Source organism: Neoarius graeffei, chromosome 6 (genome assembly GCF_027579695.1).
Source record: "Neoarius graeffei isolate fNeoGra1 chromosome 6, fNeoGra1.pri, whole genome shotgun sequence".
Classification (NCBI taxonomy): Eukaryota; Metazoa; Chordata; class Actinopteri; order Siluriformes; family Ariidae; genus Neoarius; species Neoarius graeffei.
The window spans coordinates 31,645,092-31,668,949 of NC_083574.1; the positions used below are offsets into that span (position 1 = coordinate 31,645,092).

The 23,858-nt window shown below is 42.9% G+C and overlaps 1 protein-coding gene across 7 annotated transcripts in view; it reads left to right on the forward strand.

Moving 5' to 3' along the window:
• Window positions 1–4,808: 4,808 nt before the first annotated feature.
• The window catches only part of pld3 (phospholipase D family member 3), a 62,682-nt gene continuing 43,632 nt past the window's right edge, over window positions 4,809–23,858 (forward strand). For 4 of the 7 annotated variants that reach the window (XR_009654876.1, XR_009654878.1, XR_009654877.1 and 1 more), the window contains exons 1-3: window positions 12,495–14,280; window positions 14,456–14,512; window positions 23,429–23,501. Coding sequence is in view for 4 of the 7 variants with exons in the window: in XM_060923565.1 (XP_060779548.1) it covers window positions 14,090–14,280; window positions 14,456–14,512; window positions 23,429–23,501 (321 nt within the window). In the remaining 3 variants the exon portion in view is untranslated. Of the gene's footprint in view, window positions 4,973–12,494; window positions 14,513–23,428; window positions 23,502–23,858 lie in introns of those variants that run through there. The other 3 variants (XM_060923566.1, XM_060923568.1, XM_060923567.1) reach the window with 2 other exon arrangements.

A 23,858-nucleotide genomic window follows, 5' to 3' on the forward strand; every position in this document is an offset into this window, starting at 1 on the left:
AAATGAAGAATGAGAACAACAGTGACAGAATTGGGTCACGGTCTTGCATACTACAGAAATTGTTGTTCCTCCTTCACTTTTATCCTATTGTCAATCCCGGATCTGTAAAAGAGGACATTTAATAGGTGCACTCACTTGCTATTGAGGAATATATTTATCTAAGCAAATTAGAGGCACCTGCTCAGGTAAGCAGGATGTAGGTGATAAAAGTGTCATGGCTAGGTAAAACTTTCTCAAACACACCATCAAAACACATGAGTCAGGGTCAAAATAATAATGAAGGATCAAATTAAGTAAATTAATCAGTTAATTCAACATACATCATATTCTTGTGTGTGTGTGTGTGTGTGTGCTTGCGCATTTTGGTGTCTGTGTGTGTGTACGTGCATGTGTGTTTTCCCTTCCCCTTGACTACTTAATTGTATCCTGGATTTGTGGCGGAGGTTCTTGACTCACCCATAACGACTCTCAGGTTATAAAGTGTTAAATGCTAAACTCACTATGCATCACGAATAATTCAGTAAGGGAGAATGCCTTTACCATAAAAAAGTGTCATAGTGGAATAATGTATGTAGGCTATATTGCACTATGAACTCCTAGAATTGGGTTGTAGGATTGGGATGATCATTAGAATAATGACATGGTGCATGCTAGCTTATCTTAAGTGTCTAAAAAAACAAGTATGAGATAAAGTAAATAATATGAATGACATTAGCACCATGTAGTAACAGAGTAAAGCCATGGTCACACTGGACATGAATAAAATTCACCTGGAGAAAAAAACCCCCAAACATTTACTGAATAGCAGACTATGCAGTACACAATAAAGGGGGTTGCTTGTAGTACAGGTTAATTTCACATCCAACTCCTCCAATTTAATTTTGCATCCGGTTCAACCAAAATGAACTTTAACCCTGTGAATCTGCCAATCTTGGAAGCATGGACCAATAGAAATCAAGTCTCCAGGGCAGGGTCAAGTCTTTCTGGAAGATTCAACATAAAGGAACTTAAGGTTGCCTCCTTTTCCACATGCTAAAACCAGACATCCCCATTGCCCAACACACATTTGAAATTTTTATTTTATTAATATTTCTTTGGGGCGGCACGGTGGTGTAGTGGTTAGCGCTGTCGCCTCACAGCAAGAAGGTCCGGGTTCGAGCCCCATGGCCGATGAGGGCCTTTCTGTGCGGAGTTTGCATGTTCTCCCTGTGTCCGTGTGGGTGTGCTCCAGTTTCCCCCAAAGTAAGGGACCACAATGGAAACAAGTTTTTATGCTTTTTTGTGTCATCCCTGCCACACCTGTACCGTTTTTATTGTACGTTTATGGCCAAATAAACAAACAAACAAAAAAAGACATGCGGTTAGGTTAACTGGTGACTCTAAATTGACCGTAGGTGTGAATGTGAGTGTGAATGGTTGTCTGTGTCTATGTGTCAGCCCTGTGATGACCTGGCGACTTGTCCAGGGTGTACCCCGCCTTTCACCCATAGTCAGCTGGGATAGCCTCCAGCTTGCCTGCGACCCTGTAGAACAGGATAAAGCGGCTAGAGATAATGAGATGAGATGAGAATATTTCTTTGCTTGTTTCTTCCAGCTGCACATTGTATTTTACCTGACTCCTATTAGCAGTAGTTTGTTCTTCAAAATAAACTTTCAGAAGTCATGGCAATCCAACACTATATCGAATGCACATTTCAGCCTTGAAAAGACTGTTACATTTTGAATGTTTCATTTTCTCTCCTTTTTTAGGGATTTTTGGCCATTTCTTTGTGCTTCATCTTCATTTTAGGCAGATGCTGTGACTTGTGGTAGCTCTTGCCATTGCTTAAAAAAATTATGCTAAATGACACAATTATGCTAAATGTCTGTAGGGTATGAGTGGGGCATGACAAACAAACTGACCAACATTTGTACAAACACTCCAACAGCCAGACAAAAGACAGTTAAAACAGAACACCAGCTGGTCAATATTATTTTCAGGCTGTGTGTCCGGGTGTCCTGTTTTAACCGGGTGTTCTGAAAACCGAACTGCTTGCAACACTTGAGGAACTGCTTAGAGTTACCCTTACAATGGCAAGAAGTGCACACAGTACATACATATTTTAGAAATTAGTTAGTGGACGCTAACAACCAATCACAAACTAACTAAATAGAGCCGCTTATAATATTCTACTTAATGAATTATCAAGCTAGCAATACGTCACAGAGACTAATAAACATAAAGTCTCTTATTGAGGTATTTCACCTGACGTCACAGGGTCACGTGACGCCCCGGTGTCCGCCATTTTGAACGTCAAGCTAGCTAATGTCAACAACAGTAGCTGGTATGTTACTGTAGCAATGTTTACATTCAGTCATTTGGATGACTGTTAAAACCTTTCAGTCTCAAGTTTTTCCTTTACTGGATTTACTAGTTTACTGAGCTAGCGCGCCGGCCGCCGGCAGGCTAGCGCGCGCTAGCTCCCAGCTTGCCCGAGCACGCTAGCTCAGTAAACTAGTAAATACAGTAAAGGAAAAACTTGAGACTGAAAGGTTTTAACAGTCATCCAAATGACTGAACGTAAACATTGCTACAGTAACATACCAGCTATGATGTTGTTGACATTAGCTAGTGCTAACAGCTAGTTGCTAATACACTGCTACAACACAGACACCGACCCTAATAATACAGTTCTTGGTCATTGCCTGGTAACAGCAAATTTATAACGGGCCATGTCTCAACAGACTAAGAAGTTATTTCAATGACATTTAATAACATTTTGTTTATCCTGAGGACCGAAAGTAAATGAAAATGTGAACAAACCTTAGCTGTAATAAGATGGCGACCACCGGTTCCAGGGACGACCCGCTGATGTAGGCATGTTACCCAGCCTGACACAAAATATTTGTAGGTATCCAAACTCTTATATGCTTTCAGATCAATACCTGTGTATGGCGATGGGTTTTTAACGACATAGGTATACAGATCATGTGGGCCGAAGTCAGGTAAAGACGAGGGCTTCGTGTACTTCCGTACGTCAGTGAACAATCCTGGTGGAAGCAGGTAAACGTCGTTCTCTAAGCCTGCTAACCTCAATTTTTGTAAATACCGCTCCCTCTGCTCACCCTGTAAATGCCATACGTCGCTGGATAGTGAAGGTGTTTTCTGCATCTCGCTCCTTTTTCTTTTATGTTTTTCGTTTGTCGCCTTCCTCGCATTCAAACTGATTCGAGCTGTGCCGTCCAAAATGGCAGCATCACATGACTTGGTCACGTGGGTGAAATACCTCAATAACTGAAATAACAAACAACAAAGTAGCAGCCGAATAAGATAATCTGTCCACTATTTTCTCCCCAGAAACATATCACACCAGGACTGCCAATAATTGCTTGGTTTTACAAACTCTGGCAAAATCTTAAAGGCAATCTTTCAAATTTGTGGCGTAATTGTGGCTTAAAGTAGCACTAAAGTCCCTGAAGCATGCTGTAGATAAAGAGGCTAATTAGCATAACAACCACTGTCATCAACCAACTGGCAGCCTTTGCTAACATTTCTTATTTTATTTAGAGAACTCTTGAAGTGAACACAACAATGCCACCAAGGTTAAGGGGTGTAGGAATTAATTAACATTACAATAAAGTACAATGCATATAAAATAAAGTACATTAAAATATCATAGATCTAATTTGTATTTATACAGCCTACTTAGCATATTGGCCTCTATTATCTACCTACTATTTCTTTTATTTATTTATTTATTTACTTGTGACTACAACGGGGTATTGTATAATATGGGTATCATGAACAGACATGGAGATGGTGGTGAAAAAAGTTAAAGAGTTAAATACATTGTGCACTAACATCAACAAGTAGGTTAAATATAAAGAGTAATTAGCATAATGATTACAATGAGCAATGGATCAGATGGCAGCATTAATGTTTTTTCTTTTTTGTTGTTTAAAGGTGTTAAAGATTAATAGGATAGTGTAAACAACAGTCGGAGCCACATGAAATGAATTACAGTAACAAGTTTTAGATAGGGTAATTATATTTATTTCTTCGAAATATCTAAACAGTTTAGCAACAGAAGTTAGCAGTGCAGGCACAGTGTATAACATTGCTGCTCAGTGGGTCCAGGGCCCTAAATTTGATCCTGAGCTCCAGCTAATGTTTGCATGGAAAAGGTACAGTGTATGTATTCTTTCCATCTTTCTGCTTGGGTTTCCTCTGAGCTTCCTTCTACCTCCCAAAAATATGCATGTAGGTGAATGGCTAAAATAAATTGCCCCAGGTGTGTGTGTGTGTGTGGTGCCCTGCGATGGACTGTCCAATCCAGGGTGTATTCTTCACGCTGAGTGTTCCAGGAATAGATCTTGGAGCCACCTAGACCTGATCCAGGATAACGGTAACTGTGAGTGAGTGAGTGAGTGAGTGAATGCTTGAGCCAGTAATACAGTGATAAATGGAGTAATTGAGTGTGTAAATTGATAGACTCTTTTTGGCTGGGCATACGGGGACAAGAACGGTTCTTTGTCGCCCTCTGCTGGAGAAGCACCAGAAACTCCTTTTTCAATCTTATACTAAATAAATAAATAAATAAATAAATAAATAAACATTTCACTACACTTTTAAAACTGGATTAGAGACTGAAGGAAAGGCAACCATCAATATGTCAGCTATAAGTTATATATAGTATTCGTTATTATTCTAAAAATAGTACAAAATGCAATCGATTTTCTCAAATGGAAAAACATCAAAGCAGCATGACGTTGCTGGACTTTCTCTCTGCCCATTGGTCGGCGCTTTAAACACTGGTCACATGATCACACGTGCCCGAGCAAGGAAGAAACGAAAACAGACCCAAGCGAAACTGCAGATTCAGGATATTTGTGTTTCATTTCTCTTTTATAAGTTGTTCTTTTTTCTGCTCATTATTGTCTTAAGCCCTTCAGTCAGTCTGTATGTTCATTAGAGAGGAAGGCATCATTAAAGGTGAGACTGTTGTTTGATTAGTACATGTTCACTTTACGTTTGTTTCTTTTATCTGAATCTAGGTGAAAGTTTAGTGAGATCTATGCAAATGATGTTTGTCTAAATAAAGGTAGAAAATGCATAACTCTGCACATCCTCTATACACATTGCTGATTTTTGTCAATGTTTATAAAACTGCTTTGTGTATATGAGAAACTTGTGTTAGTATATGCCTTAGGGAACTAATCTAACTCCTAGGGGTAGGCAACAGTTTGGGGAGATAAACAAAAGGTCTGTCTTCAGTTTGGGAAATATTTATGCCAACATTTTTTTGTTCTTTTCTCAACCTAGGCAACATTTCATAAGTCCCTGACTTATGACAAATATGGTGGAAAGAACAGATACTTGAATGAAGAATAATTTTGTTAGTGACAAAATTATGGTTTGAAAAAGGATATAGTGTAATAAAAGTTTATTTTGAGCACAATAAACTTTTATTATCTATCCTTTATCATATTACTGTTATTATTAGAGTGGTGGCTACCATTATTGACAGTCCATAATTATTGACACCTTTTCAGATTTACCAATAAAAAAGCAATTTTACAAAGGTGAATTTCAGTTACAACAGTTATTATTGGTTAATTAATCAACCAGAAGACACCCCCCCCCTCGCCCTTTGACCTTGTCGTCTGATGACATAGCTCATCCGAGATGGAGGGTTTTTTTTTAGCACCAACAGCAATTTGAGGAAAACCCGGATGTTATCACCACATGGTGGAAAGATCATGGACATGTTTTTACTTATCAAATTCACAAATATTTCATGATATCCTTGTTGAAACCTACTGTGTTTCTTACTTTTTCATTTGACAGTCACGATTTTGTATCTAAATGTGTGTTTGAGAAGTCACGTGATGTGTCGATAATAGTGATCACTTTCACCGGTGTCCACCATTATCGACACCCTGTGGAATTAAGTTACATTTATTGATCTTTGTGTAACATTGTTGAAGTAGATAAAGTACTTAAATAAAAGTAATTATATATATATATATATATATATATATATATATATATATATATATATATATATATATATATATGTGTTTTTTTTGTAATTTGTTGTAAATATCTACCACATATTACAATATCAGGAGATGTTTTATATTTTTAGATCAAAAATATAAAGTTTTGGTTCGAGGAATGACATGCGACCTTTGACCTGGATTTTCATGTAGTTACAGTGTCAATTGGCTGTTGACATTTATGGGTAAACTACAAAACTAGAAATTAATACAAACAACAATGAATGATTAAAAAAATGTGATCTACGAAAATACTTAGAAAGTGGGTAGAAAATGGAACAAAAATATTTTCTGACACAGGTTAAACATTATCGGTTCATTTGCGTACAAACATTAGAATTACTTCCTCATTTACATAAGCACCGACATCGATATATTTATATAAAATATATTTTGTACTAAATATAAGTCTATGCAAAACAAATTTTAAATAAAAACTATGTGTTAACACATACTGATTTTTTTAAAATAAATAATCATCTAGATAACGATAATTTTGGAGCGGTGTCACGTGATCTGATATGCTAAGTAATCAGGAATCAACTCATTTTTTCCAGTGGAAGTTTGAGTAATTATTCATGCACATATTGAAAATCTTTTCTACTTTTGCAATGGCCAAAAGATTGTTAAGATATCGATAATTGTAGCCGTCGCTCTGTATAAGAATTTCATATAAGAAAGTTTTAGTTTTGCTTGTGCATCTGTGTTTTGCACAGTTCCTCTTACTGTGTTGTCTTTTTAATCATATTTAACATTCTAATCATCTCTGATATATGTATGTCATTTGGACTGTAGGGACACTTCTTATTTCATTGTATTAACAGACATGACTGCATGTTTATCTGTCACTATTCTCATTGATCACGGTTTAATTTCAGAGTCAGACTATATGAATTCAGCCTGATTTTGACATGATTTATTTATCAATTTTCCAATGTCGGGAATGGCAAATGGGCCATGTACTGGGGCGGTACGGTGGTGTAGTGGTTAGCACGGTCGCCTCACAGCAAGAAGGTTCTGGGTTTGAACCCAGCGGCTGGCAAGGGCCTTTCTGTGTGGAGTTTGCATGTTCTCCCCGTGTCTGTGTGGGTTTCCTCCGGGTGCTCTGGTTTCCCCCACAATCCAAAGACATGCAGGTTAGGTTGATATGGGACAGCCTTGGGCTGAGATGCCCTTGAATGAGGCACCTAACTCCCACCTGCTCCCTGGGCGCTGTTAGCATGGCTGCCCACTGCTCTGGGTATGTATGTGTGCTCATTGCGCATGCGTGTGTTCACTGCTTCAGACGGGTTAAATGCAGAGAGGAAATTTCACAACCAAATAATAAAATAAAATATTGAAATAAAAAGGATAAAATTTATTTTCAAAATTGAAATAGCAACAATAATTATCAGAACAGTGACGATAGACACGACTGTGCCACTTTCGCGGGGAAATAACACATTGAAATGGCCTGTCGGCTGAAAGGGTCGCAAGTGGCTCTGATTTATCTCAACTTACGATAGTTTTCCTCCAGAAAATTTTAAATATGAATGCACAAATATATTCTCAATGTTTCTATCGTCAAAAAGTTCTATCGTCAGGATAGCTGACAGAAAATCTTACCTTGATTTATTTGATGAAATCTAGCTGTCAGAACTCCAAGTCTTGCCCGGAAGTAAATGTCTGCTGTCACAAAAATCATGCGCAGTAGAATTTCCTCTTTGCATCAGTTAACATGTGCGTGGTGAGGGCTTGAATTTTGCTATCGTCAGGTGCATTTGACTGACAGACTGACGATAGCATTTTTTAAAAATAACTGTGGGCTTCTCTCGTGAACGAAATAGTTTTTTCGCTGTTGATCTATTTCAACTCTATCTGTTGACACCCAAAAATTATAAAGCCTGCTTCCACACGATAACTACCAAAGATCCATAATGGCTGAGTCTATCGTCAGGTCATCTGACAGAAATTCACTGACCATAGCAACAGGGATAATGAAAGTGATTTTTAAAATGGGAGTTATGTCTGTCAGATATGTCAAAGAAATAGAACTTTATTCTTTAAAAATCTTTTATTGATAAATTCAGTGTATTTTTAAATGGTGTGCTGTTTTAGAAGACCAAATACCATATTTTCAATCTTGAAAATATTACCTCACTGAAAAAAGGACAAGAAAAATTTCTTATTTTGTGGGCAAGTGGTTAATGGATCCAGTTACGGTAGAATCTGCCGTATGTTGAAATTTAAATTATTTACAAAGCATTGTTTTCAGTTTTAATCTTTGACCTGCATTGCACTCAGAACAATAAATCAGCACATTATTTGATGCTTTACCTCACAAATTTTATTGTGTTTTCAAAATAAACACTTCAATTTTGATTCTTGCAACTCATTTCAAAAAACGCTGGGACAGTTAAGTGTTTACCACTTTGTAATGTTGTCATTCCTTCTCACAACACTTAAAAGATGTTTAGGGACTGAAGACACCAAGTGATGAAGTGTTTCAGGTGTTATTTTGTCCCATCCTTCCTGCAAACAGGTCTTAAGGTCTTCTCATTTCAAAATTCACCACATATTGTCTATCGGGGACAGGTCAGGACTGCAGGCAGGCCAGTCCAGCACCTGCACTCTTCGTCATGCCTTTGGAATGTGGTTTTCCATTGTCTTGCTGAAATATGAATGGGCATCTCTGGAAAAGATGTCTTGATGGCGGCATATTTTGCTCCAAAGCCCCAGTGTACATTTCAGCATTAATGCTGCCATCACAGCAGTGTAAATTACCTTTGCCAAGTTCACTGCCAGAACCCCATACCATGACAGACCCTGGATTTTGGACTTGTTGCTGGAAACAGTCTGGATGGTCCATTTTATCTTTGGTTTGGAGTACACAGCAACTATTTCTTTCAAAAAGGACCTGCAATACTGATTTGTCTGACCACAATACACGTTTCCACTGTGTGATGGTCCATCCCAGATGTCCCTGAGCCCAGACAAGTTGATGGCACTTCTGGACACAATTAACATAAGGCTTCCTTTTCCCACAGTAAAATTTTAACTGCCATTTGTGGATGTAACTTTGTATTGTAGTGTTTGCCAAAGTGATCCTGAGCCCATGTGGTTATATCAGCTATAGATGAATGACAGTTCTTGATGCAGTGCCGTCTGAGGGATCAGAGATCACGGGTGTTCAGCTTAGGCTTGCGCCCTTACCTTTTATGCACTGAAATTCCCCCAGATTCTTTGAAATGTTTTATGATATGCACCATGGAGGGTCAAGTATCCACATCCTCCCATGTTTCTTTGAGGAACATTGTTTTTAAACATTTCAGGAATTTTCTCATGCATTGTTGATAAACTGGAGATTCTTGGCCCATCTTTGCTTCCCAAAGACTAGGCCTTTCCTGGATACTTCTTTTGTACTGAATCATGATTACAATCATGTTTCAAATCACATCATAATTTAATTGTTTAACCTCACTACTAGCCTTAAATTTCCCCCGTCCCAGCTTTTTGGGAATGTGTTGCAGGCCTGAAATGCAGGAATGGATTATATTAACAAATTAAATGAAGTTGACCAGACAAAACATGAAATATCTTGTGAACCCAAGATGTTACCCAAGTGAAATACAAGGCAAAGTAAATTTAGAAATCACTGCATTCTTTTTATTTATTTATTTATTTATTTATTTGTGTTTTCCATATTGTCTCAACTTTTTCTGATTTGGGGTTGTATAACCAGCACATTTACTGGCACTTTTCTAGTAACAAAAGGCATTAAAATGTTATTTTCATGCTAGAATCAGTGTGTTAAATCTCATACATGTGGAGTATTCTCAGGGATTGTGGCATGTATGTACCTCTAGTGTATTCACACTGTGAACTACATGTACTAGTAGTGCAGGTAAAAAGAAGCAGAACTGTATATCAAATATGAAGAGATGTACATTTTCAGCACTATCTTGTCCCATCATGCACATGCAACAGAATGTGAAGGGTTTGTGATTGAACTGCCGTGGCTACTGATGACTGCCATAATGAGCTCGTGACTGGTGGCAGTTCTGTCTCAAATTTGTGAGTTGTAAAATAAAATTAATTATACCACAGTGCTGTTGAAGTCTCCATTTTGATTGGTCACGAGGTGATAATTTATTTTCTATAACAGCACAACTCAGAAAATATTGCTATTTCTATAGTAACAATTTCTATTGGGACTTGAAAAACGTGCTGTTTATTTAACAAAGAGCTTAGAGCAGGGGTGGGCAATTATTTTTTCCATGGGGCCACATGAGAAACAGAAAATTTTGTGGAGGGCCGGACCAAAAGGCTGAACTAAATTCTGCATAATATTAATTGTATTTCTTTATATAAAGCAGTAAATAACATTGTTTTTACAAGCTGCTAAGACTGGTAAGAGTATGGAAAAAACGAGGTTGCCTTACAAAAAATGTAATTAGGGGCCAAGCAGCGAAGCTGGCGAAGGCCCCTAATGAGTTTGTCGGTTTTCTTATTATTATTATTATTATTATTATTATTCAACTTTCTTCTCCTATGGGAAGTCAATGGCAGCCCATAGAACCACACATAGGAAAATGCTCAAATTTGGCAGACACATTCGAGACAGTCTCAGCATTCCCCACAACAATTTTTAGGTCCCCAGCCCCAACCCTCTAGCGCCACCAGCAGGTCAAAGTTGCAGGTACATTTCTGCTTGTAACTTTTGAACCGTTGGTCCGATTTTCAAAAACTTGGTATCCCTGGAATCCTTGGGTCAAGACGAATCCAAAGCACCCCATGACGTCATTTTCCGCCCATATAGTTTTCCCGCCATTTTGAATTTTGTGAAAATCACTTAAAATGCTTCTCCTCCCTCAATTTTGGACCAATTTCTCCCAAACTTGGTAGATGGCAACTGTGGACTAAGCTGCACAAGAAACTTACCCGGTTTTTAGAAGTTCATAAGCGTTTGGCCGTGGCAGCCAATCAAAATTGGCGGCGCAGACGCCAAACAGGAAGTGTGCTCATATTTCGGCCGCCCTTTGGCGTATCTTAACGAAACTTGGTGACTTTATGCCACACCCCTCCATGAAGGACCCCAAAAAATTTGGAACAAATTGGCTGCTAGGGGGTGCTATAACTAGGAAAAATGTCTTTTGGCTCATATCTCATGATGCGTTTTGGCTAGAAACAAAATTCCACTGCCTATGGAATCCTTGGGTCAAGTCGAATCTATCGCACCCTATGACGTCATATTCTGCCTTGAGGATTTTCCGCCATTTTGAATTTTGTTAAAATCAATGAAATTCTATGGAAACCCATAGAACCGTCTGACGACAGGTTTTCAAATTTGGCACACTGATTCTAGGCTGCCTCACGGTTCTTGTCAGCAAATTTCAACTCAGCATCTCAAACTCTCTAGCGCCAACAACAGGTCAAATTTGCAAGTACATTTCTGCTTGTTACTTTTGAACCGTATGTCTGATCGTCAAAATCTTAGTATGGCTGGAATCCTTGGGTCAACCCGAATCCAACGCACCCTATGGCGTCATATTCGGCCTGGTATATTTTCCGCCATTTTGAATTTTGTGAAAATCAATTAAAATGCTTCTCCTCCCTCAATTTTTGACCAATTCCTTCCAAACTTGGTAGATGGCAACGTTGGACTAAGCTGCACTAAAAACTTACCCGGTTTTTCGAATTTCATAAGCGTTTGGCCGTGGCTGCCAATCAAATTTGGCTGTGCAGACGCGAAACAGGAAGTGTGCTCATATCTCGGCAGCCCTTTGACCTTTCTTAACCAAACTTGGTGGGATTATGCACCACCCCTCCAAAATGGCCCATACCACATTTGGTGCACATTGGCCATTAGGGGGCGCTATAACTTTCCAAAATGTGTTTTGGCTCTTACATCATTGAGCTCATATCTCAGCAGTCTTTTAGCACAGACACACACACACACACCTAGTACACTGGAAGTAATTTCAGCCATCACAGTCAGTCGAATTTGACGGTGAAGCCGTGCATGCCTCTAACCGTCTGGTTGGAGGTACATTCCTGCTTGTAAACACTTCCTGTGCGTGCCTATGACCGTCTGCCTGGTCAGTTCTTTCTGTTGCCATGGCAACTTAGGCTGGGTCACACTGCTTGGCCCCGGATTGCTGCTTGCAGCTATATTTTATTCAATCAAATTTCCCAAAACAATGGTTAGCAAAATGTGAATGTTTGTACCTTTTTTTCCCCAGTCACATTCACCCCAAAACACAATAAAGACATCACAATATTGTCTTTCTACTCCAAATATCAAGCAAGATACATCATATTATAATAATGATGCCCACAGGGATGTGATTTTTCCGCGAATTCGTGGAATTCCGCTTTTTTCACCTCAAAACTTGAAGAAAATTTTTTTTTCCCGATTTTTCCCTCATCCACATTCGTATCCAATTCGTTCTGACTTTGTTTGAAAGATGGCAGCCTCGGATTTGCATCTTTACGCCTCGATCACGGAGGCTGCCATCTTTCAACTCTTTGTTTGAAGCGAGCTTACGTACAGCTATCTAACAGCTTCTTTGCTTGCGTTGAGGTTCACAGACATGCAAACACACTGCCTCCCTCCAACCCCAACACCCACATGCTCTCTCTTCAGGAACATGAAGTGAGACGTATACTGAGGACAGTGAACCCGAGGAAAGCTGCTGGACCTGACGGCATCCTAGGGAAGGTGCTCAAAGCATGCGCAGACCAGCTGTCAGGAACCCTCACCAAGATCTTCAGTCTTTCCCTGACGCATGCTACCATCCCACCCTGCCTGAAGTCTGCCATCATCATCCCCGTACCCAAGAAAACAGCCATTGACAGTCTGTGACTACAGACCCATAGCTCTCACATCTGTAGTCATGAAGTGCTTCGAGAGGCTGGTCTCACAACACATCAGAGACTGCCTTCTTACATCCTTCAACCTTCACCAGTTTGCCAACAGGGCAAACTGATCAATGGAGGATGCCATCGCCACAGCACTTTACAGAGCGCTGAGCCACCTGGAACATCAGAAGAGCTATGTGAGTATGCTCTTTGTGGACGGTCAGCCTTCAATACCATCATCCCAGGCATATTAGTCAGTAAACTGTCTGACCTACAAATCCCCTCTCCCACCTGTGGCTGGATAAAAGACTTCCTCACCAACCGGCCACAGTCGGTCAAATTTGGCCCCCACCTCTCCTCCACCCTCACGCTCAGCACAGGCTTTCCACAGGGCTGTGTGCTGAGCCCTCTACTCTACGCACTTTACACATACGACCGCACTCCATCCCACCCCACCAACACCATCATCAAGTTCACCATGGTTAGGCTCATCTCCAATGGAGATGAGACTGCGTACAGAGACAAAGTGGAAAAATCGACTGCCTGGTGCTCAGGAAACAACCTTTTACTGAACACCAGTAAAACAAAAGAACTTCTCATTGACTTCAGGAAGCACAGAACAGACCCCGTCCCTCTCTTCATCAGCGGAGAATGTGTGGAAATGGTTAGCTCATTCAAGTTCCTGGGCACCCACATCTCTGCCTACCTTTCCTGGACTATTAACACCACAGCTGTCGTGAAGAAGGCACAGCAGTGGCTGTGGAAAACCAACCTGGAAAAGATGCTGCTGGCTGGCTTTTTACCGCTCCTCTGTGGAGACTGTGCTCAGTACGTGTCTGCGTGTGGTATGCAGGCTGCACAACAAAGGGGAAGAAACTGTTAGAAAGCCCTGCAGAGAGTGATAGATACGGCACAAAAAATCATTGGCTGCTCTCTGCCCTCCCTGGACGATATCTCAAGGTCCCGCTGCCTCAGAAGGGTCGACTCAGACCCCTCACATCCAGCCCATCATCTGTTTAACCTCTTGCCCTCTGGAAAGCGCTATAGGTCACTCAAATCCCACACCACTAGACTTTCTAACAGTTTCTTCCCCTGGGCCATATGCACCATAAACAATCACTCAGTGCATTTACATGCACATCCAAATCGAGCTACTGTCGGTAATTGAGCTAAGGGTCCCAGCAGGGGTGCCAGAGAAATCCAATCCTACATGCACACAAGGAAATCAAGCTGTTGTGTGAGGTACATTGTGCACCCGAGCCACAGGTGGCGCTACACGCCCCATCATGTTGGTACACTTCTGGTTGTCGTCATGAAGAAGAGGAGTGATTTCCACTTTACATTCACACCATGTCATTGCCACCTGTTGGCTACAAACTGTCCTACACAGACCACTGTTTTGTAAGACAACTTATTTTGCACAATTGTATATTTTTCTAAAGTCCATTTTTTGCTTACAATTTAACTTATGTCTTAATAAACACACAAAAAGTTCAATTGTTTTTGTTTTTTGTCCCCTTGTTCCTCCTGACCTCTTCTGCTGCTCGCTACTACTACTGTTGTCATGCCGACCGAGGCTGTTGTGTTTCCCGCTTGTGGTCTCGTCACTCGTCACTTCCGGAAGGGAAGTACAGTAAGTAGCTCGACTACGTAGCTCAATAGGGTTACATGCACTAAGTAGCTCGGCTACAATCGCATAATCTAGGTCACGTAGCTCGATTACGAGAAATCCAGTTCGTTTCGATTTCAGCCGAGCTAAGGTGTATCCATGGCATTTAGAACTTCGATTTCAGTCGAGCTACGGCAGAAATTCGATTTTCTCTATGTGCATGTAAACGCACTGACTGACACCTTCCCCCCAATCCAGTCCAATTCAATTCAATTCAATTCAGTTCACTTACACATACATGTACGCATGCGTGCTCACACATGCGCGCGCGCGCGCGCGCGCACACACACACACACACACACACATGCTCCTTTACCTGCTTCAAGAACTATTGCACTATTTTAAGAACTTTTTTATTAAAAGTTTTAACTTTTATTGCATGTTTGAAAATGCCACCTTTTTATGTTGTTTTATTTTATTGTTTTATTCTATTATTTGTTTCTGTACACTGTTTTGAGTAGAGCTACCAGAATTTCATTGTACCCCACTGTGCAATGACGATAAGAGTCTATTCTGTTCTTCTGTTCTAACAGGAACTAACTTATTTTGTAGATGTTCCACAACATTTAAATGTCAATAATAAACTGATTAAAAATAAATAAAAGTAAATACAATTTAAATTATTGACAAATTGCTCTGGGACAAGTGGAATAAAACTATTTGGGACGTGTTGTTAAAGGACAATAACTCTGTCACATCACCCAATTGTTGATTTATTTTTCAATCACAACATGTCTTTTTTTTTTTTTTTTTAACAAACACAAAATGCATAGCACCCTGAACGCTGTTGGTTAAGTTAGAAACAGCACTGGGGGGGAAAAAAACAGTGCAGTTGCTTCAGCTGTATTTTATCTTTCAAGCCAAAATTTCCAGTGGTTAAACTAAACAAACATTTCATGTACAAACCCATTTACAGGTGGTTTGAGATTAATATGTAGTAAATATGTTTAAACATGTGATTTGTGGTTGATTTGGATGCGGGAATAATATCTTGTGTAGAACACTGCTTTGTCACACTAGCAGTATGCTGTATAGTAATAGTGTTTTGTTTTTGATTGACATTGTGACCATTATAGTACAAACGTTATGATGTGCTGCGGTAACACGAGACTTCTTCCTCATGACTAAGATCACCTGCCCTTCCTTAATTTTTTTCCTATGACAAGAAAAATCACTTCCTCTTTCAGGCTGTATTGTGATTCGTGTGTGTGTGTGTGTGCGTGTGCGCGCATGCGTGCAGTGTGCACAGTCATCAAAAACAACCCTCAAGCACTTTCTGCATTGTGAGCTGGCTGAACACTCCATATAGAAAATTATTGTGTGTTTAGGAGCAACAGTAGTTTGTAAAGGGCTTTTACAAACATGTGCGTGCACACATACAGTGTCTTGCAAAAGTATTCATCCCCCTTGGTGTTTGTCCTATTTTGTTGAATTACAAGCTAGAATTAAAATAGATTTTTTTTTTTGGGGGGGGGGGGGGGGGTTAGCACCATTTGATTTACACAACATGCCTACCACTATAAAGGTGATTTTATTTTTTTTTAAATTTTTTAATTGTGACACAAGCAATAATTAAAATGAAAAAACAGAAATCTGGAGTGTGCAAAGGTATTCAACCCCCCTCATTAGTATGTCTCTATTAGCTTAGCACATCTAGCCACTGGGATTTTTGCCCATTCCTCAAGGCAAAACTGCTTGAACTCCTTCAGGTTAGATGGGTTGTGTTGGTGTACAGCAGTCTTCAAGTTATGCCACAGATTCTCAATTGGATTGAGATCAGGGTTTTGACTAGGCCATTCCAAGACATTTAAATTTTTTCCTTTAAACCACGCCAGTGTAGTATTAGCAGTATGCTTAGGGTCTTTGTCCTGCTGGAACATGAACCTTCGTCCCAGTCTCAAACCTCTGGCTGACTCAAATAGGTTTTCCTACAGAATTGCCCTGTATTTATTGCCATCCATCTTTCCCTCAGTCCTGACCAGGTTTCCTGTCCCTGCAGATGAAGAATATCCCCACAGCATGATGCTGCCACCACCATGCTTCACTGTAGGAATAGTGTTCTCAGGGTTTGCGCCACACATGGCATTTCCCATGATGGCCAGAAAGATCAATTTTAGTCTAATTTGACCAGAGAATCTTCTTCCATGTGTTTGGGGAGTCTGCCACGTGCTGTTGGGCAAACTCCAAATGTGTTTTCTTAAACAATGGCTTTTTTTCTGGCCACTCTTCCATAAAGCCCCACTCTGTGGAGTGTACAGCTTAAAGTGGTCCTATGGACAGATACTCCCATCTCCGCTGTGGATCTTTTCAGCTCCTTCAGTGTTATCTTTGGTGTTTTTGTTGCATCTCTGATCAATGCCCAGTCTGTGAGTTTTGGTGGACGGCCTTCTCTTGTCAGGTTTGTAGTGGTGCCATATTCTTTCCCTTTTGCTCTAATGGATTTAATGGTGCTCCCTTGGATAGTCAGAGTTTGGGATATTTTTTTTATAACCCAACCCTGATCTTCTCCACAGCTTTGTCTCTGACATATTTGGAGTGCTCCTTGGTTTTCATGTTGCTTGCTTAGTAGTGTTGCAGAGTCAGGGTCCTTGCAGAACAGGTTGATTTATACAGACATCATGTGACCGATCATGTGACACTTTAATTGCACACAGGTGGATCTTAATCGACTAAGTATATGACTTATGAAATTAATTGGTTGGACCAACTCTTACTTAGGGGTTTCATATGAAAGGGAGTGCATACCTATGCACACTCCAGATTTCTTTTTTTTTCATCTTAATTATTGTGTGTGTCACAATAAAACAGCAATTTTTCACTTTTAAAGTGGTAGGCATATTGTGTAAATCAAATGGTGCTAACCCTCCAAAAATCCATTTTAATTCCAGTTTGTAATGTGAAAAAACAGGACAAACACAAAGGGGGATGAATATTTTTGCAAGACACTGTACCTCTGCGCACCATACACATGCAAAAAAAAAAATCCATAAAAGTGTTGCAGATCAAAGTGTGGATCCAGTTCTTCTTAAAGCATCCAACACAGCCTTCTGATTTCTTGCTAACATAACAAGCTGCATTTCAAGAGTGAGAGAAAAAAGAGGGAACAACACATTAACAATGATAACTTGTTTTGTGGACATTACCATATTAAATGTGAGCATAGATGGTTAGAAGGTATGACGTCCCTCGTGTTAATAAATAAATCAAAGTAATTGTGAACATATTGCTTTGGTTATAAGATAAATAACAGCGATTCAGGACATGCTGTTAAAACACACCTGTAGTATGAGAGCGGGTGGGTGGAGCACAGAAGTATGGCAGGCCAGAACTGAGTTCCAGAAAAACTCTTTATTTTCCACTTTTCAGTGTAAAGTTATTCTCCCAGCCACACACGCGCGCACACACACACACAAGTCGCCTGGTTGGGGAGAGAGCTCCCTTCCTCTGCTCTCTCTCTCTCCTTATATAGGGCGTGGTCACTGGGGAAGACACACAAACACAGATTAACAGACATCAGGTGCAGTGATTCTGCCACTTACCTTCCCTGACTCCACCCTCCGGTCACAGACCGACGCTTGACCACACCCCAGCTGCCACATACCCCCACCGCCCGACTCAGGCCGGGCAGCCGTCTGGCCTGCAGCCGACTCCCCCCCCCCCCTTGACGGAAGAGGAAGTCCGCCACGACCATCTGCTCCCCCGGCCTGTGGATCACCTTGAAATTAAAGGGCTGGAGTGCCAGATACCAACAGGTGATCCGTGCGTTGGAATCCTTCATGCAGTGGAGCCACGGGAGGGGCGCGTGGTCAGAACAGAGGGTGAAAGGGCGCCCCAGGAGGTAGTAGCGGAGGGCAAGGACCACCCACTTGATCGCCACGCACTCCTTCTCTATGGTGCTGTAGCGCCCCTCATGCACCGACAGCTTCCTACTGATGTAGAGCACGGGGCAGTCCTCCCCCTCCACCTCCTGGGACAGAACGGCCCCCAGCCCTCTGTCCAAGGCGTCCGTCTGCAACATAAAGGGGAGAGAAAAATCAGGGGAGTGTAACAGTGGCCCCCCACACAGTGCAGCCTTCACCTCAGAGAAAGCCCACTGGCATTGCTCCATCCACTGGACCAGATCTGGTGCCCCCTTTTTAGTGAGATCAGTCAGCGGGCTGGTGACATCCGAATAATTAGGTATAAACCTACGATAGTAGCCAGCCAGCCCCAGGAACTGTCTCACCCCTTTTTTGGTCTTGGGCCTCGGGCAGGCCGCAATCGCTGCAGTCTTATTAATTTGGGGACGCACCTGCCCATTGCCCAAGTGGAAGCCCAGATACCATACTTTCACCCACCCAATCGCACACTTCTTCGGGTTGGCTGTGAGACCCGCTCACCTCAGCGACCCAAGGACGGCCCTCAGGTGTTGCAGGTGCCGCAGCCAGTCGTTACTATAGATTATGATGTCGTCTAAGTACGCGGCCGCATAAGTGGTGTGGAGGCAGAGGACCCTGTCCATAATCCGCTGGAACGTAGCAGATGCCCCAAACAGCCCAAAAGGAAGTGTGACAAATTGGTGTAAGCCAAATGGTGTGGAAAAGGCCATTTTTTTTCTCAGGATAGTGGAGTCAAGGGGATCTGCCAATAACCCTTTGTCAAATCCAGTGTCAAATAAAAGCGAGCCGTGCCTAGTTGATCCAGCAACTCGTCAGTACGAGGCATTGGGTACGCATCGAATTTAGACACTGCGTTGACTTTTCTATAGTCCACACAGAAGCAGACCGACCCATCGGGCTTGGGAACCAAGACCACTGGGCTGCTCCAGTCACTGTGGGACTCCTCGACGATGCCCATTTCAAGCATGGCCTTGAGTTCTTCCCGAACCACCTTTTTCTTGTGCTCAGGCAGCCTGTAAGGGCGGCTGCGCACTACCACCCCCGGGGGCATCTCAATGTGGTGTTCTATGAGGTGGGTGCAGCCGGGCAGGGGCGAGAACACGTCTGAAAATTCTGTCTGCAACTGGGCAACCTCTGTGAGTTGGGTTGGGGAGAGGTGGTCTCCACAGGGGACCAGAGAGGTACGCAATGTCAATGTTCCCTTTTGAACCTCCGGCCCCAGCTCTGCCTTCCCCAGAACCAACGAAACCAATGCCACGGGACCTCCTCATTCCAGAGTTTGAGTAGATTGAGGTGGTAAATCTGTAGCGCCCCGCCCCTGTCCGTCCGTCTCACCTCATAGTCAACGTCCCCGACTCACTGTGTGACCTCAAAGGGTCCTTGCCACTTGGCGATCAATTTGGAGCTCGACGTGGGCAACAGTATGAGTACTTTAACTCCTGGTGTGAACTCCCTAAGGTGCATACCCCTGTCGTACAGGCAGATTTGCTGTTCTTGGGCCTGCTGCAAATTCTCCTGGGTTAGGTGTGTGAGTGTGTGGAGTTTTGCGTGCAGGTCGATAACGTATTAGATTTCATTTTTGCTCGATGAAGGTCCCTCCTCCCAATTTTCCCGCAGTACATCTAGGATGCCGCGCGGCTTACGCCCATATAATAATTTGAATGGGGAGAACCCTTAGGAGGCTTGTGGGACCTCTCGCACTGCGAATAACAGGGGTTCTAGCCATTTATCCCAATTACGTGCGTCCTCGCGTACAAACTTTTTAATTATGTTCTTGAGGGTGCGATTGAACCGTTTGACTAAACCGTCCGTTTGTGGGTGATAAACACTGGTGCGGATCGGCTTAATTCTCATTAACCCATACAGTTCGCGCAGTGTGCGTGACATTCACAAAGTGCCTTGATCAGTCAGAATCTCTTTGGGGATTCTGACTCGGGAGATGACGTGGAAAAATGCTTCCGCAATACTATGTGCTGAGATATTGTGAAGAGGCACTGCTTCCGGGTATCGCATTGCATAGTCCACCAGAACTAAAATAAAGCGATACCCTCGTGTTGACCGATCTAATGGCCCGACGAGATCCATCCCAATTCTTTCGAATGGGGTCTTGATTAATGGCAGAGGGCGCAAAGGCGCTTTTGGAATGGCTGCTGGATTTACTAATTGGCATTTGCGGCACGCCGTACACCACCTATGGACATCGCCACGAATCCCTGGCCAATAGAACCAGGCCATTATTCGGGCTAGTGTCTTATCCTGCCCTAAGTGTCCAGCCATGGGATTAAAGTGAGCCGCCTGGAATACCAATTCCCAGCAGCTCTTTGGGATCAAAAGTTGTGTAATCGGCTCCTTAGTCTGAGTGTCCTGTGTCACTCGGTATAACCTATTCTTCATAATGGAGAAATAGGGGAAGGACGGGGTGGCGTTTGGCTGGAGCGTTTGACCATCGATTACTCTCACTTGGTCAAACGCATGCCGCAGAGTCTCGTCTTGCGACTGCTCTAACGGGTAGTCCGCGAGGGATTCCCCGAGAGAGGGAGGAGGAGCCAGCGGCTCCTCACTCTGACGCAGAGATGACGTAGACTGCTCTGTGACAGCTGCTCCCGCCAATGCCACACTGGGACCTCCCCCTGCTGAGCTACAGCAGGACCCACTCTTCACTAAATGAGTCATTAATTCCCGAAATCCCGGCCAATCAGTCCCCAAAATTATCGAGTGGGTAAGGCAAGGATTAACCGCCACCTTTACACTAGATTTCTCCCCTCGAAATAGAATGTGGACCGACACTAAAGGGTAGTTGTGAACATCCCCGTGCACACACAACACCTTCACCAACTGTGCTCCCCCCAATGCGTCATCTTGCACCAGGCTTTGGTGGATTGAGGACTGATTACAGCCGGAGTCCACCAAAGCCTGATACGTATCCCCTTGGACACTCACCGTTATGCGATACGCTCCGGCCCGATTGAGGGCGGTTCCTGGCGCATCGGGGATCCAGACCACCGCACCCACCTCCATTGCCGAGCACTGATGCTGGAGGTGCCCTGGCTCCCCGCAGCGCCAGCAAACTGGCCCAGGCTCTCTCTCTGCATTGGCGCTCTGGGGCTCGCTCACCTGGGGGGGGGGGAGACAGACATGGAAGCGGGAAATGATAGGGCACCGCGGGTGCGGCAGGCCGGCTGGGGTAGAGCCGGCCCCTGCCTCCGCGGTGGGGGACCAGGGCGAGGACGAGGAACAGAAAGTGAGTGGGAGAGAGGAGAAGAGGAAACATGCTGTCCTGCCATTGGAACAGCCGCCAAATGGTCCTCCGCCAGCTCAATGGTCTGGTTCAGCGACGCCGGGCGATGGCACTGGACCCACTCCGCGGTCCCCTCGGGCAGCCGGGCGATGAAATGCTCCAGTACCACCAGATCAATGATTCCCTCGGCGTCGCAGTTGTCAGCCCTCAGCCACCGCCGGTAGGCGTCCTGGAGTTGCTGGCCAAACACGAATGGCCAACCTCCTCTAGGCGTAGAGCACGGAAGCGCTGGCGTTGTTCAGGGTTGCGCCCACATGCTGGAGGATGGCCTGGCGCAGGTCTGCGTAGACCAGCCGGCTGTCGGCAGGGAGCTGTAGCGCGGCCAGCTGCGCCTCGCCCGTTAGCAGGGGGAGGAGGCACGCTGCGCGCTGTTCCACCGGCCAGCCCCAGGCCTCTGCTGCTTGCTCAAAGAGCGCTAGGAAGGCCTCGGGGTCGTCATGCGGGCCCATCTTCATTAGGGTGAGGTGGGGAGGGCCCGTGGAGGTGGTGGACCCCACTGACGCGAGGAGGTGCCGGAACGCCTGACGATCTTCCTGTTGCTCCAGCACCAAGGCCTCGAACCTTTGCTCTTGCTCCTTTCGGAGGGCGATCAGCGCTTGGTGCTGGCTCTGTTGGGCTGTGGTGAGGGTGTGGATCAGGTCCACAAAGGGGGAGGACTCCATGGGGCTGTTCTCCTCTGTGCTCCAAGTCCCGGGTTTCGGCACCACTGTAGTATGAGAGCGGGTGGGTGGAGCACAGAAGTACGGCAGGCCAGAACTGAGTTCCAAAAAAACTCTTTTATTTTCCACTTTTCAATGTAAAGTTATTCTCCCAGCCACACACGTGCACACACACACACACACACAAGTCGCCTGGTTGGGGAGAGAGCTCCCTTCCTCTGCTCTCTCTCTCCTTATATAGGGCGCGGTCACTGAGGAAGACACACAAACACAGATTAACAGATATCAGGTGCAGTTCCCTGACTCCGCCGTCCGGTCACAGACCAACGCTTGACCATGCCCCCGCTGCCACAACACTCTTTCATGCTTTTGTTCCTTATGTATTGCATTTTGTTTCAGTTTAATTAAGTTATTAATTTTTTATTTCTTTTTTTTTGTTGTTGGCCCTTTTTTTGTTGTTGTTGTTTTTTGCCCCAGAGTGTGCATCCAATGATGTTTCTTATACATCTTGTTCTGTATAGGCATCAGTATTAAATTCTTAAATCAAAATAATTACTGAAGAGTTTTGTCATAGCACGTTATCATTAGGATGGATCACTGAAACTGTAGATTGCCATTTAAATTATAGAATTGCCTTTGCTGAGCAGAACACACACAACGCTTCTTTAAAATGGAGACAAATTACTGACTTTTAGTAAGGTAAACTAAGCAAGGCTGTAGAAGACATCTGTCCTTTCAGTGGCTTCTGTTCTGACGGATATTCTTTATCTCTGCCTAAAAATTCTACCTATTTAGGCAGCCTCTTTATTTCTGTAATGTAGGGAAATCATATTTGCATAACAGTGTGTATCTGCTAGCTGTTTATTGATGTGTCAATTTCTATCCATTTTAGTATAACACAAAAATTGAAAATTTTAGTTTAATTTTCTCTTTGTAAATATGGAGCAAGAGATTACACAAATAAATATTATAACTGCATGGATTGCAGTGTGTGTTAAAATGCCTGCTTGATTTCTGAGTTTGTTTGTGACATTTCTCCTTCTAGTCCTGATTCCTGTTTTGCCTCCCATGTGTTGGTGATGTTCGCAAACATGAAGTCTGATATTGCATATGAAAAGGTACAGTTTTGCACGATTTCCAATTTAAGAGTCTAAAGCCTCATAGGGTCTCTATGACTGCATCACGGCTGTGACAATGTATTGGTATGACGATATAATGTGACTTGAAAATCCAAAGTTGATTCTCATTCTTACAGTCATGCTGCACTTACAAGGTGTGTGTTTGTGATTTGGGAACAGGAGAAGTTCATCCTTTTGTCAATAGACAACTGTAATAAAATGTTAGAACTCCAGTGTGATTAATGTAGATTAGATAGCTGAATAAAGACTTTTTTGTGTTATCCATCAAAAATCATCATCTGACAAATAACCTAATTTGCAGCTGAAATCTCTGAAGATTTTTAAGGCCCTTGTAGA